General features: G+C 35.8%; 1 protein-coding gene across 2 annotated transcripts; it reads right to left on the bottom strand.

Moving 5' to 3' along the window:
* Positions 1-3646: 3646 nt before the first annotated feature.
* On the bottom strand, positions 3647-15266 carry LOC140764800 (uncharacterized). Of its 2 annotated transcripts, XM_073103574.1 has the most exons (7): positions 12014-15266; positions 9559-10175; positions 9153-9362; positions 5069-5283; positions 4678-4977; positions 4510-4602; positions 3647-4055 (listed from the first exon to the last, which is right to left on the bottom strand). In XM_073103574.1, the coding sequence occupies exons 1-5, from the start codon at positions 15015-15017 to the stop codon at positions 4941-4943; spliced, it is 4083 nt and encodes a 1360-aa protein (XP_072959675.1). In that variant the 5' UTR covers positions 15018-15266; the 3' UTR covers positions 3647-4055; positions 4510-4602; positions 4678-4940. The 2 variants fall into 2 exon arrangements, with proteins under 2 accessions (XP_072959675.1, XP_072959674.1); XM_073103573.1 differs by having other exon boundaries at positions 4510-4977.
* Between the last annotated feature and the right edge of the window lie 325 nt (positions 15267-15591).

Raw genomic sequence — 15591 nt, 5'->3', positions numbered from 1 at the left:
CATGAAAAATTTTGTGAAAATTATTTATGAACATATTGCTTGGTTATTTTCAGATAAAGTTATGTCTATAGTAAGGATTTTCACCAAACTCCATAAAATTTCACTATAAATTGATACAGTTATCAACTCTTATTATTCATTATATTTATAAGAATGGTGGGTATTTTAGTTTCTCATAGAATGAAATGAATATAGTGTGCATGGTGCCACCCATGATCTTCCATTGGCTTAGATACCACTAGATGTCTTTTAATCGATCTAGAGAATCATATAAGGTGATCATTAAAAATTACATATTATCAGAAGTGATCATAGGAAGATTCTTATGTTATTTGATAGATAACAATGCATGTGTATGTAAAATAATGATAGAAACTTCAGAAATGATTTATTGTATGAGTTCATAAGGTTATCTTTATGCTGATTTAAAGCTTATCTTAGAGATGAGAGAGATAATACAAGAAATTCATTTATTTATATAAGGTTAAAAATATAAGTTTGATAAGCTGATTATGGAGTTTTGGTTTTTTTTATTTTATTATATAGTATGCTCACGATAATAATATGATAATTGAATATAATTGAAGCTCTAAATCAATAATAGGATGTATTTCATGATAAAATGGTGGACCAATAAAATTTATGAAAAGTCTATTGTAAAGCGAATTTTTATGACTTGCAATAAGATTATAGATAAGTAGCTAAACAATGTGGTATCTTATTTTGAAATAACATAATGATTCTATTGATTAACCGCTACAGTTATAAAGAGTGCTACAAATGTTTGCAGCTAAAAGAGTAACTAACATGAGAGGGTAGAACCTCTCTCCCAATTAACACTAAAGCTCATATTTTCACTTGAATTTGTAAGTCAGTCTGCACACTTATTGGCTTCACTGTAGATATGGTATACGTACAAAAGATAATAAGAAAATAATATGAATTTGTAATTGTCGATAATGGAGGAAATGGACCAGGGAGCTGGATGAGCACCATTAATGATGTTGACGAGGAGCTAAGAGTTAATTTCAATCTAGAGGTGGGAGATTCGACAAAATTGAATGCACACCAGGGCCTCTCTAAGGTCGAAAGCTTTAGCAGTGAGTGAGGAAGAGTAAGGGCTGTAGCGACTATCAGCTATAACTCTAGTGGGGAGCGTAGGATGAAGCTCGTCCCACTAGGCTAGTTGGGTCCCGAATATGAATCGTTAGTGTTGAGTTTGAGGATTCGTCGAGTAAGAGCCATGTGCTAGAAATATTCATATGCAAGAGAGAGTTCTTTCCAAAATCAAATTAGGCAACTCTTTCACCAAGTTAAAGATGAAGTTAATACATGATTTCGAATTTTCGAAAGTAAGGCATTGATTATCGTAAGAAGCAGAGCATGGTTCAAGCCAACCAGCAAAATGAGCTAGGACCTGTCCGCGCAAGTTAGGTCTGGCAGCCCAATGGACCAAATAACATTGAGGGCACTCCACAAAGCTGAGTGAACGAGCAAGAGAAGAAGAGACGAAAAGTAAATTTGTCCTCTCTACCTCAGATTGGGCAATCCTTATTGAAACCAAGCACCAGCCAACTCAGTATGAGTTTGGTTGAGAGTTTGTTCTAGTAGAATTTTCTTTAAAAAAAAAACTTGATATTAGGGGGAACACTCAGCTTCCAAAAAGCCTTCCAAGCCTTCTAAGGTAGGAAATGGGATGGCTCAATGTGCTTGAGGTAATTGTAAATAAGGCGAACCTGCTTAGTAACTAAGGAGATATGCACGAAGTGCAAGTCTTTAGTAGTGAGCTCACCAAGAATCTTGGGTAGGCAAATGTGCTCCATCCAATGAGGTGGAGGCCGCACTGGCTAGTCCCTTCAGCCCAAAAGAACTATCGAGCGAACTTAGTAATTTGATCCAATACAACAAGAGGGTCCACAAGGAAGACACAAAGTGGACAATGATAGTGTTAATGACCGAATTAATAAGTGTGAGTTGATTAGTCTGGGTGAGGTTAGCTTTTTTCCACCTCGCCAACCGCAAATCAATGTGAGAGGGGATCCTCGTGATCACAGATTAAAAGGCAATTAGGGGAGATATAGACACCCAAATACTTAAAAAGAAATGAAGAACTATGTATCCCAAGGATGTTAACAAGGGAAATCAGGATAGAAGCCTCCAAGAAAGGAGGAAATAAATGTCCGATTTACCGACATTAATCCTTAAGTTGGTATGTTTCTCAAAATGATTAAGGACAAGCATTAGATCACTATAGGAATTAGCATCAGCTTTAATAGTAGCAAGCATATTATTAGCATATAATTAATGATTCAGCTTAAAATAACTAATAGAAAAATGAATAATCTTACCATTATTAACAACCAGATTTATAAGAGCAAAAAGAGATTGAGTAACCCTAATAAAAAGGTAAGGAGAAATAGAATCATCTTGCCTAATCCCGAAGTGACAACGAAACCATCGAGTAAAAGGGCGCTAAACAGACTTTTAAAATACAAGCATGAATCGGGTTAATAAACTTCAATGGAAAATCCATAAGTTTTAATGTATTGAAAATAAATTGCCAAAAATACGATCATAAATTTTCTCCAAATCAAATTTTAATAACCAAGAAGTTTGCCTCAATTTTCCCTTTTGATGAGAAAATTGAGTGAACAACTTCCTAGGCAATCTTAATATTATCATGGATGCGGCACCTCACCATGAAGGCGAACAACTCAAACCTAACCAGATAAGGTAAAAGAGATCAAGTCCGACCTACTAGAAGTTTAGTTAAAATCCGATACACGACGTTACAAAGGGAGATTGATAAATACCACCTTAGACATACTAGCACTCTTTGGAATAAAAGTTAAGAAACTAGCTAGGCGAAAAAGACTCACAATCATGAAACAAGAAAGAGCTTGAACTAAAACATTACCAACTATGTCCTGGTATTTTTTTTTTAAATTTCACAAGAAAAACCATTAGGGCGCCTTACCTGCTGACATAGACCACATGATTGATCTCAACTCTGCACTCGTGAACAGACGGAGGAGGTCATCCTTGTAGTGAGGATCAAAACTAGGGAGAGTAGAATAGAAGTCAACAAAAGCATTTGAAATACGATTAGATTCACATGTGAACTCATTATTGGATAAATCCAATCTCTTCATAAAGTTTCTTTGGTTTTTTATTTTAGCAGATAAGTGAGAAACCAGCTAACTCAAGCCTTGTTTTGCCACTTAGGACTAATCTACCAGAGGAGGGCTACACACTTTCAGTTGAAGATAGCACTGGATTGGCTGTCCACCTCATTAAGAGGGGAACCGTGCTTCTTACTTTCTAATTCCAACGACAACCTACACCTTAGCAAGACTAACCTTGAGTGAACCTAGCATAATCCGATACAATAAAAAAGATTACGAGAAACCCCAAGAAGTTTCGAATGCAATGACTCCATAGGCAAGTTCGAGTTAGCTAGGGTCCTGACCGAGGACCGGACATCGCAACCATATCCCTCGCTTCACGATACTCATACCAAAACCACTCAAATATAAAAGAATGCTTTCTCGGTCGCTCAAAGACACCAAGAGAAATTAAAATAGGTGAATGATACAACACAATTCTCAGTAAATGCAAGACCGAATAGCTTGAGAACAAATCGATAAAGCACAAATTAAAAAATAATCAATTAAAACAGTAGAATCCTACTATTACTATGTCTATTATTACAGCAGCATAAACTAGTTCATTGCAAAAAATAAAATTATGAAAAGCAGTAATAGGGTAGGAGACCAAGAATGGTCTCCCCCTAGCTTATCCTCAAGAGCATACACATAATTGAAATCAACCATAATAATCCAAGGAATAGAGGCAAGATTCATAATAAAACTCATATCATGCCAAAGCCGATAAAAGGAACAGATCATTACTCGAGGCCACAATGGTAGCATTCAGAGCTCGGGCAAAAGAGTGGAAGAGGAAACCTTTGACTAAGGCCTCCCTCCATTCGGTCATGATCCCAGCCCACTGCACCTGAGCCAACAACGAAGAGACTGACCCAAGTAGGATGCATTCTACAAAGAAATTAAGAGGATTTACGACCAATAAGATGAGTTTCAAAGAGTAAATGCAACAGCCCGTACCAAAATAAATAAATAAAATTATTTCTAGACATGTGTTCCACTACCCCGTATTCTTTCCTTCCTATCTTTTCTTTTTAATATCATGTTGAAACACACACCTCCAAATACACGTGCCTCCTCTCACGGGTTTAAAATGATGCGACATCACAAGTGCAATTTTGGGCTTCTAATTTGAACTTTTTTTTTATTACAAAACCCTACATAATGGGCTTTATTTTAAGGACATTTGAATTACATTAGTCTTAAACCTCCGGAATCAGAAATAACTCTGGGGATAACTAATTGAGTACATATTAGACATCCTTGCAAAAGAATCAATATGTAATTTATTTAACATGATTTGGCACATTAGAAATATTCTTACTTCATATTTGAAGCAAGTTACCTTCTCCAAATAAGTAGAGTGCAGGGGCTCATTAACTCACAGGTGAATGGAATTCCAACAGGCTGTAGCTTGGATGATTCTACCTCATCTAATCTGCCACACATCAAACCATTGAAAGGTGCCTTACGCATTTCAACTATGGTATATTTTTCAAGAAAAAATAGATACCTAATTGCTTATATGCAATTTAACTGGCAGCTTCTACATAAAAGTAACACATCTTCTCTTCCTCAAGAATTTTGTCAGAGGATCGATGACCAGAGATGCATGATCTCAACAACCGGAGATGTCTAATCTGGCAACTCCCACTCAAAGTTCAGAGATATGTCTGCTTTCGGATAGAGACAGCAATTCAGCGGCCCATACTGGGAAGTGTAGAATGTGATCAAAAGAACCATTAAGGGTGGCAAAGAATTGACATTTGATAGTCTTCAGGATCTGTTCTTCATCAGCATTGGTCTTGATTTTCTGCATATCCAAGACAGTAAGTAGATCTTCTAAGGAGAAAAGAATATTACAACTACTTATCTCAATTTGATCAGCACAAAGTAACAGTTACCGCTTGGTGGATTTCTCTGCTGCAATAACACCTTTCATTAGTGTACGGATATCAACTGATCTATCATGCATGATCTTATCATGGTATATCTTGCTTCCAATTTCTGTTATTTCTTCCTCTACCTCTTCCAAAGTTTGGTCAACATTGAGTTTGATCTCCCCTTTCCTTATCACAGTAAAACTGAATCCATTGGCTTTAGCATCCCTGAAAGCATCCTGCAATTTACTTGCAACAGCATCAGAATAATTCTATGCAGAATTTAACGATTAATGGCAGATATCTATTGCTTCAAAAAGGGATAGAAAAGGGTCCAGTATGCTTCCAGATGATTTTAACCATTAAAAAAGAAGCATGGACATGTTGGCAGCCATCAGTGATAGACAAAAATATTACTAGGATAGGTTCAGATGGGTCGTCAAGAATATGCTGACATAGTTTAGAATGATGGTACATGCAAAAAGAGATGAATGTATATACATGAATAATTCAGGACCAACAAATAGATAAATCTTATCACCATTAAATTTTTGCAAACCTTGCCACTTTCACATTAATTAATTCATGCAAAAATGCACAAAATCAAGCAGCAATAATAATGAGGATTTTGAGGCTTGAAAATTGAGACATCACATTTCCTAAAGCACCCCAAGTGTTGACACATCACAAAGTGAAAATTTGATCCATCACACTGATCAATCTTGTCACTGTGCATTTGACTCCTCTCAAGCAACCACAAGCCAAGATTTCAACCTCGGTCCCAAAACAAGTCTTACTCATACTGAGATTAAGCTTAAGCTTGCCCAAGATAACTTATTTCCAATTGTCGAGATGTAACTTACATTACTTGTTATTGTTCAGATATTAAATTCATTTGACGTCATTGTAGTTATATAGTTGTATTATCAACAAAAGTCCCAATAGCTTACAGAAAATGCATTCCAGACTTCTTGTTTGTAAATATTGCTTGGTACGGTGGCCACATAGTTTGTGAGGCCCATTTCCTTCTAGGTAAAACTGTGATTAGGCAGCTAGATATTTTGGCATGGAACTCTACTCCTTTAAAGATGATGAATCTTATGGACTATGGTGCTTTACAAATTAACCGTGTCCCCTATAAACATATATTCCCATAAACAACAATGGGGAAAACATTTCAATACTAGTTACTGATAGCAATAACCACTTTACGAGCACTTGATTCACCACAATATTCTGTCGACAATTTGAAAATTATTCAGATAAAGAATCTTGCAATCGCTAACATAAGACAAGTATGGATCAACAAAAGACGTGTTTCACAGTGGTTGCTAATGCTTACCCCTTCCATTTCCATGATAATATTCCTATAGACTTTGTTTTTACCTTGCCCACCAAATGACAGCACACACCTTTGTTATAGGCTCCTTGCTAATCAATAAGATCCAGAAACATGCTTCCCACTAAAACTACATTAAGTGCTCAAGATTTTCTTACATGGAAGGCCTCTGAGAGGTGATCCGCTGCCAGTAGACTATCCACAAAATGAAACAATCCACTTCAAGCAGATCATTTGCTCAGCAAAATGCCACTCAGAGGCCTTATATCCCCCATCTCAGCAAATCATCTCCACAAGGCATGCTACCATCATTGAAGGCCTCTAGTCTCTAGAGGCGATTCAAGAAGGTGCCAGTGTCACCTCCCATCTCATGTATAGAGATATATATCATCAGTAAGACACCATGTTGACCAGCCACAGCCATCCTAAAATAACACCGTAATTTTCTTTAAATAATGGAGCTTGGATGGAAACTGGTGTTGCCCTATAAAATCGAGACTTTGGTTCTGGCCAATCAAATGTTTCTCTACTCAAACTTGCCATACCTCGCACTTTATACTAATATCAAGCTCTTTTACTTCCATAAAAGACCAAAAATTGCAAGTCATCATACTTTTTCTTCCACAATATATCACACATTACAATTACTCGTTAGGTTCCCACATAGTCTAACACCATTATACATAATTAAATCCCAGTAAATGATTGTGGGTTATGAATTCAGAAAAATAAAATAACTATCATATTAGTTCATAAAATTAAGTGTTTATAAACTATTCTCAATAAATATGTAAATCCTTCCCATATTGAAAACTTATTGTGGCAGAAAAAATGAAGAATATTATCATATCAATAATTTAGAATGCCTTACTTATAAACACATCTGTAAGATATTTTGATATGTAGTTGAAGAACATAAACATTATTAATAGTTGCATCATTCCAAGAACTACACAAAAAATTTGTAGTACATGAAACACTGAAGAGGGAACCACCCATGGATTGAAGATTTGGCTGATCCTCGATTCATATTGCCAATATGAATTTGTTGATCCTCCGATCCAAATTCTCCAAAATAGACAGTGGTTGATACAGCCGATATGATTAATACATATTATATTTTTAAACGTTCGATCCCGATTTTGAAACCGATACTTGGAACCTTAGAACCACCATGTTAATCAATTTGATTGCATAAGTTTTTTCAACATCGATAGATATGTAAATGGGATCAAGCAAGTGGAGCTCTTGATGGTAGAATACATTAGTCTTCTTTTCTTAATGTCTTGAAATATTCAGTACAATATCCTATATATAAAGGTTCCAAATATCAAAATCGGGATTGGGATTAGCCGTTCGCATCATTCTGTATTTTAGAATAAATTTTAAAATATAGAAAAAATCTAAATTTTTTAGAAAAAATAATAATAATATATAATTATAAATATAAATTATTCATATATAAAGTCTAGAAACTAAAAAATAAATATTATTTTCTCAATCTCTCTCTCCCTCTCCGACACAAATAAGAAAAAGTTTACCTTCTCTCCAACTAATTCTTTCTTTTAATAAACTCTCTCTCTTCTTCCCTCCCTTTTCCTGCTGCAACCTAGAAACCCCCTCTTTCCCTCTCTCTTCCTCCCTCTCTTTTGCTTGGTTGCTCCCTCTCTTTCTCTCTCTTTCCCTCTCTCCGTCCCTCTCCATCCCTCTCTCTTTCTCTCTTACCCAGCCAATCCAGCCTAAGACTGGGATCGGCTCCTAATCCGTTTCGGCTAATCCTACTTGGGATCAGCTGAAACTAGGAACCATGCTATATATGAATTTAAGGATGAAAAGTTTTAAAGATTTGGTAATGTGAATGAATTCTAAATATTCCCTTAAATAAATTGTGACTCTTAATTGGCTCTCTACCTCTCATTGTGACTCGGCCTAGACAACAAGATTAATCATTGTTTGAACCTAGCAATTGGTTTCTTCTGCTTCTCACACATCTGTAGAAGCTAATTACTAATTAATAAATTAATTGGATGTTAATTGTTACACTATTTCTTTGATATGTTTGATCCTACATTTTCTCCATTTGTTCCTACATTTTCTCCATTTGTTCCTACATTTGCCAAAATTTGTTCTTACCTTTTCACGATATGATTGATCTCGTAGGGTATGTTAAATACTTAAAAATACTTTTAAGTTAAGAGTTTAGGTGGGATACATTCATATTTACAGTATAAGTTTGTAGAAATATTAACAAGTTAACAACAACTAAGCCTTAAGCCCCAGCTATTTGGCTGAGCTGATTCGTTGTTAATTATTATGTCAAATCTGAATCTCCTTTAATCCACTCACCCATAACTATATTGGGGAATCATTTAGAACAAACAAACTTGAGTGAACTTGGAATCACAACTTGAAGCCTTGCATTTGTAGAACCAAATTCTAAACATCCAGGGACAGCTGTGCTTTCTTCTCATAGTTCTACCTATCAGGTTATGATATCAGATGTATTTTCCTATATCTTCATTGCTCACAAAAATGCCTTGATAGCTCAAATGTTAGTATAATAACCAACATTATAAATGCAATTATAGAAGTATAGAACTATAAAAATATAAAATGGATATACCTCAAACATTCTCAATTGTGAACCATATGGAGAGGAACCAAAAACCCAAGAACAGGTCCCAAAAATAACTTCCATAGATGCCACATATAACCAAAGTTATCACTATCACCACACATTCTACTAGTTTGAGAACGTGAGTTATTTACCTTTGGTGGTCGAGCAACAACAAAAGCCTTCCCACTTCCAAGCATATCCATATGAGCCTGGACAATGTAGCAGAAGTTCTTAGAATCTCCAGGATCCTCAAAAGCAATCACATGATACTGTTTTGGATCCAGTTCAAGGTCTGCAGCCATCTCTAAGGAATAAAATCCCACTTTTGGAACACCTTCCTCGGTATTGTATAGCTCTATGCACTACAGATAAAAATAGCAAAATGACAATTACATATGCATACTAAAGTGGACTTTAGAAACAAAAAGTAGTTTCAAGAAAGTTGCAGGATAATAAGTCAATTGCTGAAAACAGAAAATTAAAAAAAATGAGAAATAATAAATAATTAACCAAAAGAATGTTGTATTAAAGGATGAAGTAAAGTAGTAGACCATTTACCAGTAGAAAAGGAAGATCTAACCACCATAAGTAATCTTCTTCTTTCTCATCTGAATATTCTCTGTACTTGCTTACAACAGCTTGTGCACCAAACATCTCCACTTCTCTTTTAAGCTTGTTCATTTTCTTCTCTATATATCTCCTCTTTCTTTTGGGTATTTTTGTCATTAAATCAGTAACATCCTGTATATCTTTTTCTGTCATCCATCTGTCTAAATCCTTTCCCATATTTCTCATGATAGATTTAACTTCTGGATCTGTCTCAGAATTGTAAACATCCAGGAAACCTTGAGACCATTTCTTTGTATGTTGCCAATGCTCCTTTCCTCTCTTTTTCCCAGGTCTGTTAGTACCATCACTGGACTCTATTAATACCTTGCTTTCCTTAGATTCATTAATCGAGTTTTCTTTTCCACCATCAACTGGAGAATACAAAGAAGTGCCACCAGATTTTGTTAAATCTTCCATTTTATGAGTGCCGCTTTCCATGTCTCCTTTTCCACCAAATATTGTCCCCTTTTTAGGCAATTTACTAAGAAACTCAGGATTGTTCTCAAAAGTAGGTCCTTTCCAACGGGGCATTATCTTTTCCAGTGGATCATCCAAGCTAATGCCATCTGTTAAACAAAAGGTTCAAAGCCATTAAACTTCCTGCCTATATAATGTTGTCAAACACTCTGATTACTAAGCTTGTCTTAAAAGTTAAAACATTCATGATTAAATAATGTGGAAATATAACCCCCCCCCCCCCAAAAAAAAGTATATCATATTGTTTCAACTCGGTGGAAACCAAATTCTTTCGTTCCAAAATGCACTCAGTGGGTACATGGTAGCCAATATGTACAACAGATGGAAGATGCCATGAACCCATAATGAATCTCAAGCAATTTTTCTATTTTTAATTTTTTACAAATTTTCTCCATTACACAAATCTGAATGACAAGTATATAACTAATACTATATCATATCAAGCATGGATGGCTGTGCAGGTAGTGGCACAACACTTGGCATGAGGTGTGCCAGTTGCAGATACTCGTGCCGATCATTGTGTAATATGAAACCTTTTTTTTCTTAATTTTTTTAATTTTCATCAATCATTATTAAATCAACTGATCAATTGATCACTTAGAAGGTTTAGATAGAATTAATGATGATGGTGATAATGACGAGACTCAGTCTATAGATAGCAAAACATCATATAAGATTCACTCCTAGAATTATATAAGTTCATCATTATTACCATCATATCAATCACACCCACCTGAACCACAACACCCTTATTAGACTCCATATTTACAATCTGCATATACTTATAGTGTGTTAGTGCCGGTGACGATTGTTCTCGTGTATATTCAATATCTATATTATATCATATTATAGATTATAGGAGAATTATAAAATTCTTATTTGTATAAAAATTATGTAAATGTTACAACAAGCAATATTATCAGTGGATAAGTTTTGAAAAATATCGATAGTATTTAATGCAATATTTCCGTGTTATTTTTATGCTAGCAGATGAAGTCTTTGATCTTCCTCATTATTCAATATTCAACTAGATATTAATTTTAGTTATTGAATAATTATCAATTAATATTATGTTTTAACTATTATTATATGTTCAATTATATTATGGTGTATTCAATCATTAATTTTATTTTTAATGAATATATTCAATCATATATATGTTGAATAATATTTATATTTAGCTGTTGCTTTATCTGTAATAAAATAAGTTATTTATAAAAACAATCTAAAGATAAAGTACTATAATATAGGTTTTAATATATATATTTAAATAAAAAACTAAAGATTGACATATACTGAAGACCAACAAACATCTCTAAATATCCTAAAAATTTTATTTAAAAATATTATAAATATGTGCCACTAGCATGTAGAAGTGTGCCGAGGCGTGCTGCTTGACACGCCCAATGCACGTGCCACTGACATAACCATCGTTAATATCAAATTCAATTATAATATAATAGTTAAAGAACAAGAAGTCACAAAAGATAAAAGAAATATAGATATATGAATCAACAAGAGTATTAGAAAGAGTAGATTGTTTGATATTGCATCAGAAAAAGGAAAAGTAGCATATTTAGACTGTCAAACTTGTGGTACCTAATACATTAACCAAAAGAGTAATCAGATTAAATACATCAATAATCACATGCTTCTAGTAGATTCTCTCCTATTTGATAATGAGAGTAATCTATCACAGCATATCCATCTATTTCGTCATCATCACCCTTTGAAACTCCACCTTTTCAATGTTTATTAGCATTGTTGTCTTTCATGGTGTCGTTAATGAGGAATCATTGTTTTGCCACAGATATTGACCGTTTAATATGAGTCCTAATTGGATTATGGGAAGTAAATTGTCTTTATAGAAAAAGAAATGCTATGATAGTAAGGTACCAGTTAACATCAAATTCTTAAAACAGAATACCTGCTCCATAGTCAAGATTTTCAATCCTAGAGTGGATCCACTCATGTAAAGGTGATAGTTTTTCATTAACCTTCTCAGCTTTGCTCTTAAGACCCTCGAAGAAGGCACGTTTGTCATCAGCATCCATCATATGAAAAGGATCCCGCCCTGCCAATTCATTCTCACGGACTTGAAATACAATCTCCCGGAGATGTTCATCATTCATCCATTCGAGTTCCTCATCCTCTTCGTTTAAACCCAGTTGACTTACATCAGAATGTAAAGATAACTGATCTTGTGCCTTCTCTTTTGCGACCATATAATTTTCTTTGAACCCTGTTCCAATCTCTTCAATTACAGGATTAAATTCCTGGAAATTCTTTGTAACCCAGTTCTCTTCATATTTTAGTTTCCCATCCTCTTTTAGGTGCTCCTTTCGATCACTGACATGTTCATTACCATTCAAATCGTGCTTTTCATGAAAATCATTTAGTACAGTCCTAGGAGATTCTGGATATTCTAGTTCTCTAGGTATATTAGATCCAGATAGGAGAACGTTGTTTTCTTGCTTCCCTATAATGCACTCTCCAGCAGAATTGACATGTGGATCCTGTGTCTTGTTGAGCTCCAAGGATTGAACAACTTTCCTGTCAATACCCAATCCCTGACCTTCGATGACATCTGTATCTCTCTTGTTCTCGAATTGATGGGAATCGGTTCCATCTTGGAGGCTATTTTTTTGTGCTTCCTGGTAAGGTTTCCTTGCATCTGTTAAATTATCAAATTCTTCAGAACTGTATTGTCTATCTATAGATGATTTTACAATATGGGATGAAACTCTGTCAGAGATATTAGTGAAGGATTCATCAGATGAGATTTTATGAATGGAACTTCCATAGTTATCATTCAAATTCTTCATTTTTGAAGAATGGGAGACGGTCTGCCAGTCTGTTGTGTCCAGAGCATCTTCGTGCAATATCCCTGGTGATTTTTTCTTATGGTGAACTTCAGAACCACCAATCTCTGTAGTTAAGGTGTTATTCTTATAGCCTACTTCTATAGTAGTATCAGAGATACCATTGATATGTGGTGTCCTTGCCGCAGAAGAAGCTTTATCACCAAATGATTCCAAAGCAGTTGCTACATTCTTAGACTTGTGCATATTGTTCAAGGAGTCAATGATGTCAGTACTATGAAGGAGTGACTGATTTATCTTATAGATAGATTTGTCATCATAAGAAGAGCTGCATTCATCAACACCTTCTTTCATTTCACTTCTTTGCTGCCTGTGCTCATGCTGTGCTTTCTCCAATTGTGTCATCCTCTTTTTAGCTAGATATTCCCTGGCTTCTTTAACTGACTTTATGATTCTTGGCTTGATTCTCATAGATTTTTTGGTAGAACTATCAGAAGAGATCTGAGATATTCTCTCTTGCATGACTGAACCTTTTTTCTCATTGCGTCCACTTTTTTCTTCATTTTTTAGGAGGTCAAAGGAGGAGGTGGTAGCATTACTATCATGACAAGTATGTTCTTTATCAGACCCAATGTGTGCTTCCTCCCTAAAGCTGAAGGCATTCTGTGGTTCTGCTTCTGGATTGTTATTCAAAGGAACCCTGTTTTCAACTTCCAAAGAACATTCCATGTTCTTGTCCATTTGCTCAGCGTGCAAATTGACGCCAGATGTCCTATATTCATCTGATGGTTTGTTAAGAAGTTCAGGTAGCACTTGAGCATTACTTATCTTAGCAACTTTTTGGTCCTTGGAAGCTAATAGATGTGATGCAGCATCATAATCTTTATTATTCCTATCATTTTGATATTGATTTTCTTGCTCCAATTCATGAACCTGTCTAACCATTTCTCTGATCTCCCTAATCTTGTCATCATTAGGACCAGAAGCATTCAAACTTCTTGATAAATCCGTTGTGTTTGAATTCTCTCTCAGTGCTTCAGCTTGCATAATGCTCTTTATTAGTTCATTTCTGTCTAACTGTGGCCTTCTCAGAGAACCCACTGGCAATTCTTGTACAGTTTCAAGCACTTGGACACTGCCCTTCTCCAACTCTTCTCTTTTCGTTCGTGACATCTTCTTTCTTCTGAGCATCTCAACCTCTTCTTTGGTTAGCTCCACCTTATCATTTCCTCCAATCAATTTTGTCATGACCCAGAAGAGACAGCAACCACATAACAGTGTAAACCCAATTGAAGGGAAGATCTTCAGATATGGCTCACCTCTTCTGGTGATAGAACGAAGCCCATCGGTAAAAGATATTTTCCTCCCTTCAACCACATACCTACAAATCGAGCTATTTTTTGGCAGTGAATACTTCCCGGTCTCGATATCTTTTGCCATTATTTTTGCTCGAGACAACCTAGAATTTACATTTGTAAACTCTCCTACATCTTCTTTCTGCTCAAGAGACCACGCTCGGTTTGGATTCCTTCTAATAATTTCCTCTTCATTTACCACAACACGAGAAATCATTCCCTCAGAATTCTGATATACTATAAATATAGGACCAGTTCCAATCCCCCAACACTCCACATCTTCCTTATACCGAGTGACCCAACTGTCCAATTTATCCCACAAAACAGAATCTTTAGAAAAACTACGGTCTCTGGAACTAGCATTTTCGACAATTCTACTCTCATTATCCAAATCAGAACTCGAGCCAACTTTTATTTCATCGCCCGCAGAACTTAGCTCCACCAAATTGGAACCAGGAACCAAGAATTCAGATGCTTGACTCACCTGGCCCTCTCTCGGAGAAACAATCTTCTTTCTCAGCGTGTTCCGACGCCTGATTGGTGGCCGGAAATGCGCCGAAATCGGCAGAATCCCTTGCCTACGAACAGCGGAAAGCCTCCAAGATCGGATTTTTAACAAAGAAACGGAGTCATTAGCAAATTTCCTTCCCGGGTGCTTCCTTAAGCAGTGAAAAGAGCCGGAATTCGGTATCCGAGACGAGGCCGTGCAAAAATAGTTGGAGCTTGTGAGGATGGCAGAAGTGGAGGTATTCATCTCCCAGAGGAGGGCTTACAAGAAGAGAATCTTAGGGGCCCAATAGATAGAGAAGTGCTAGAATGGAATCAGAAACATAATATTAGAGAACAAGGAAAAGAAAAGGAGCCCCCGAGAGTCGCCATGGCGGTGGGGATAAAAAGGACGACGAGACCAATGAAAGCGGCTAAAACCTCGGCTAAATCCTCCTATTCCAAAGACGAAGTATAGGGGACGATCAGATGGACATGTGGTACCGGATGTGTACTACTCGGTTGGACCAAATCCATAGCAAAGCATTTTGTGATTTTGGTTTATTTTGAGAAAAATGAACTGGGCTCAGTTGAATTTACTCAGAAAAAAATATATAATTTTTTTTTTTAACGAAGTTGTAGATATGTATGCCAGATATGGATGGAGATCCAAAATCTAGAGTTGCCTTATTTTTATTTTATTTTTTTGTTTTTTGATGATAAAGTTAGATATTAGCCGGATAAAGAGCTAACCCTCTAAGGTACTTTAGGCCCCATCAAGTTTTAGCTGTCTAGTCTAGGCTTCAAGCCATATACATCGCTCCGAGCCATTGGGTTGACAA

Source organism: Typha angustifolia, chromosome 8, assembly GCF_048772165.1.
Source record: "Typha angustifolia cultivar Huaian chromosome 8, ASM4877216v1, whole genome shotgun sequence".
Taxonomy (NCBI): domain Eukaryota; kingdom Viridiplantae; phylum Streptophyta; class Magnoliopsida; order Poales; family Typhaceae; genus Typha; species Typha angustifolia.
The sequence above is the reverse complement of the archived record's forward strand: the minus strand, read 5'-3'. Positions and strand labels throughout refer to the sequence as shown.

Bases quoted from the DNA above. Each gene is read 5' to 3' on its own strand.
- LOC140764800 (XM_073103573.1), bottom strand. From the start codon at position 15,017: ATGAATACCTCCACTTCTGCCATCCTCACAAGCTCCAACTATTTTTGC. The intron at 10,176-12,013 runs GTATTCTGTTTT...TTTGTTTAACAG, and splicing joins AAATCTTGACTATGGAGCAG to ATGGCATTAGCTTGGATGAT. The intron at 9,363-9,558 runs GTAAATGGTCTA...TTTTATCTGTAG, and splicing joins TAGATCTTCCTTTTCTACTG to TGCATAGAGCTATACAATAC.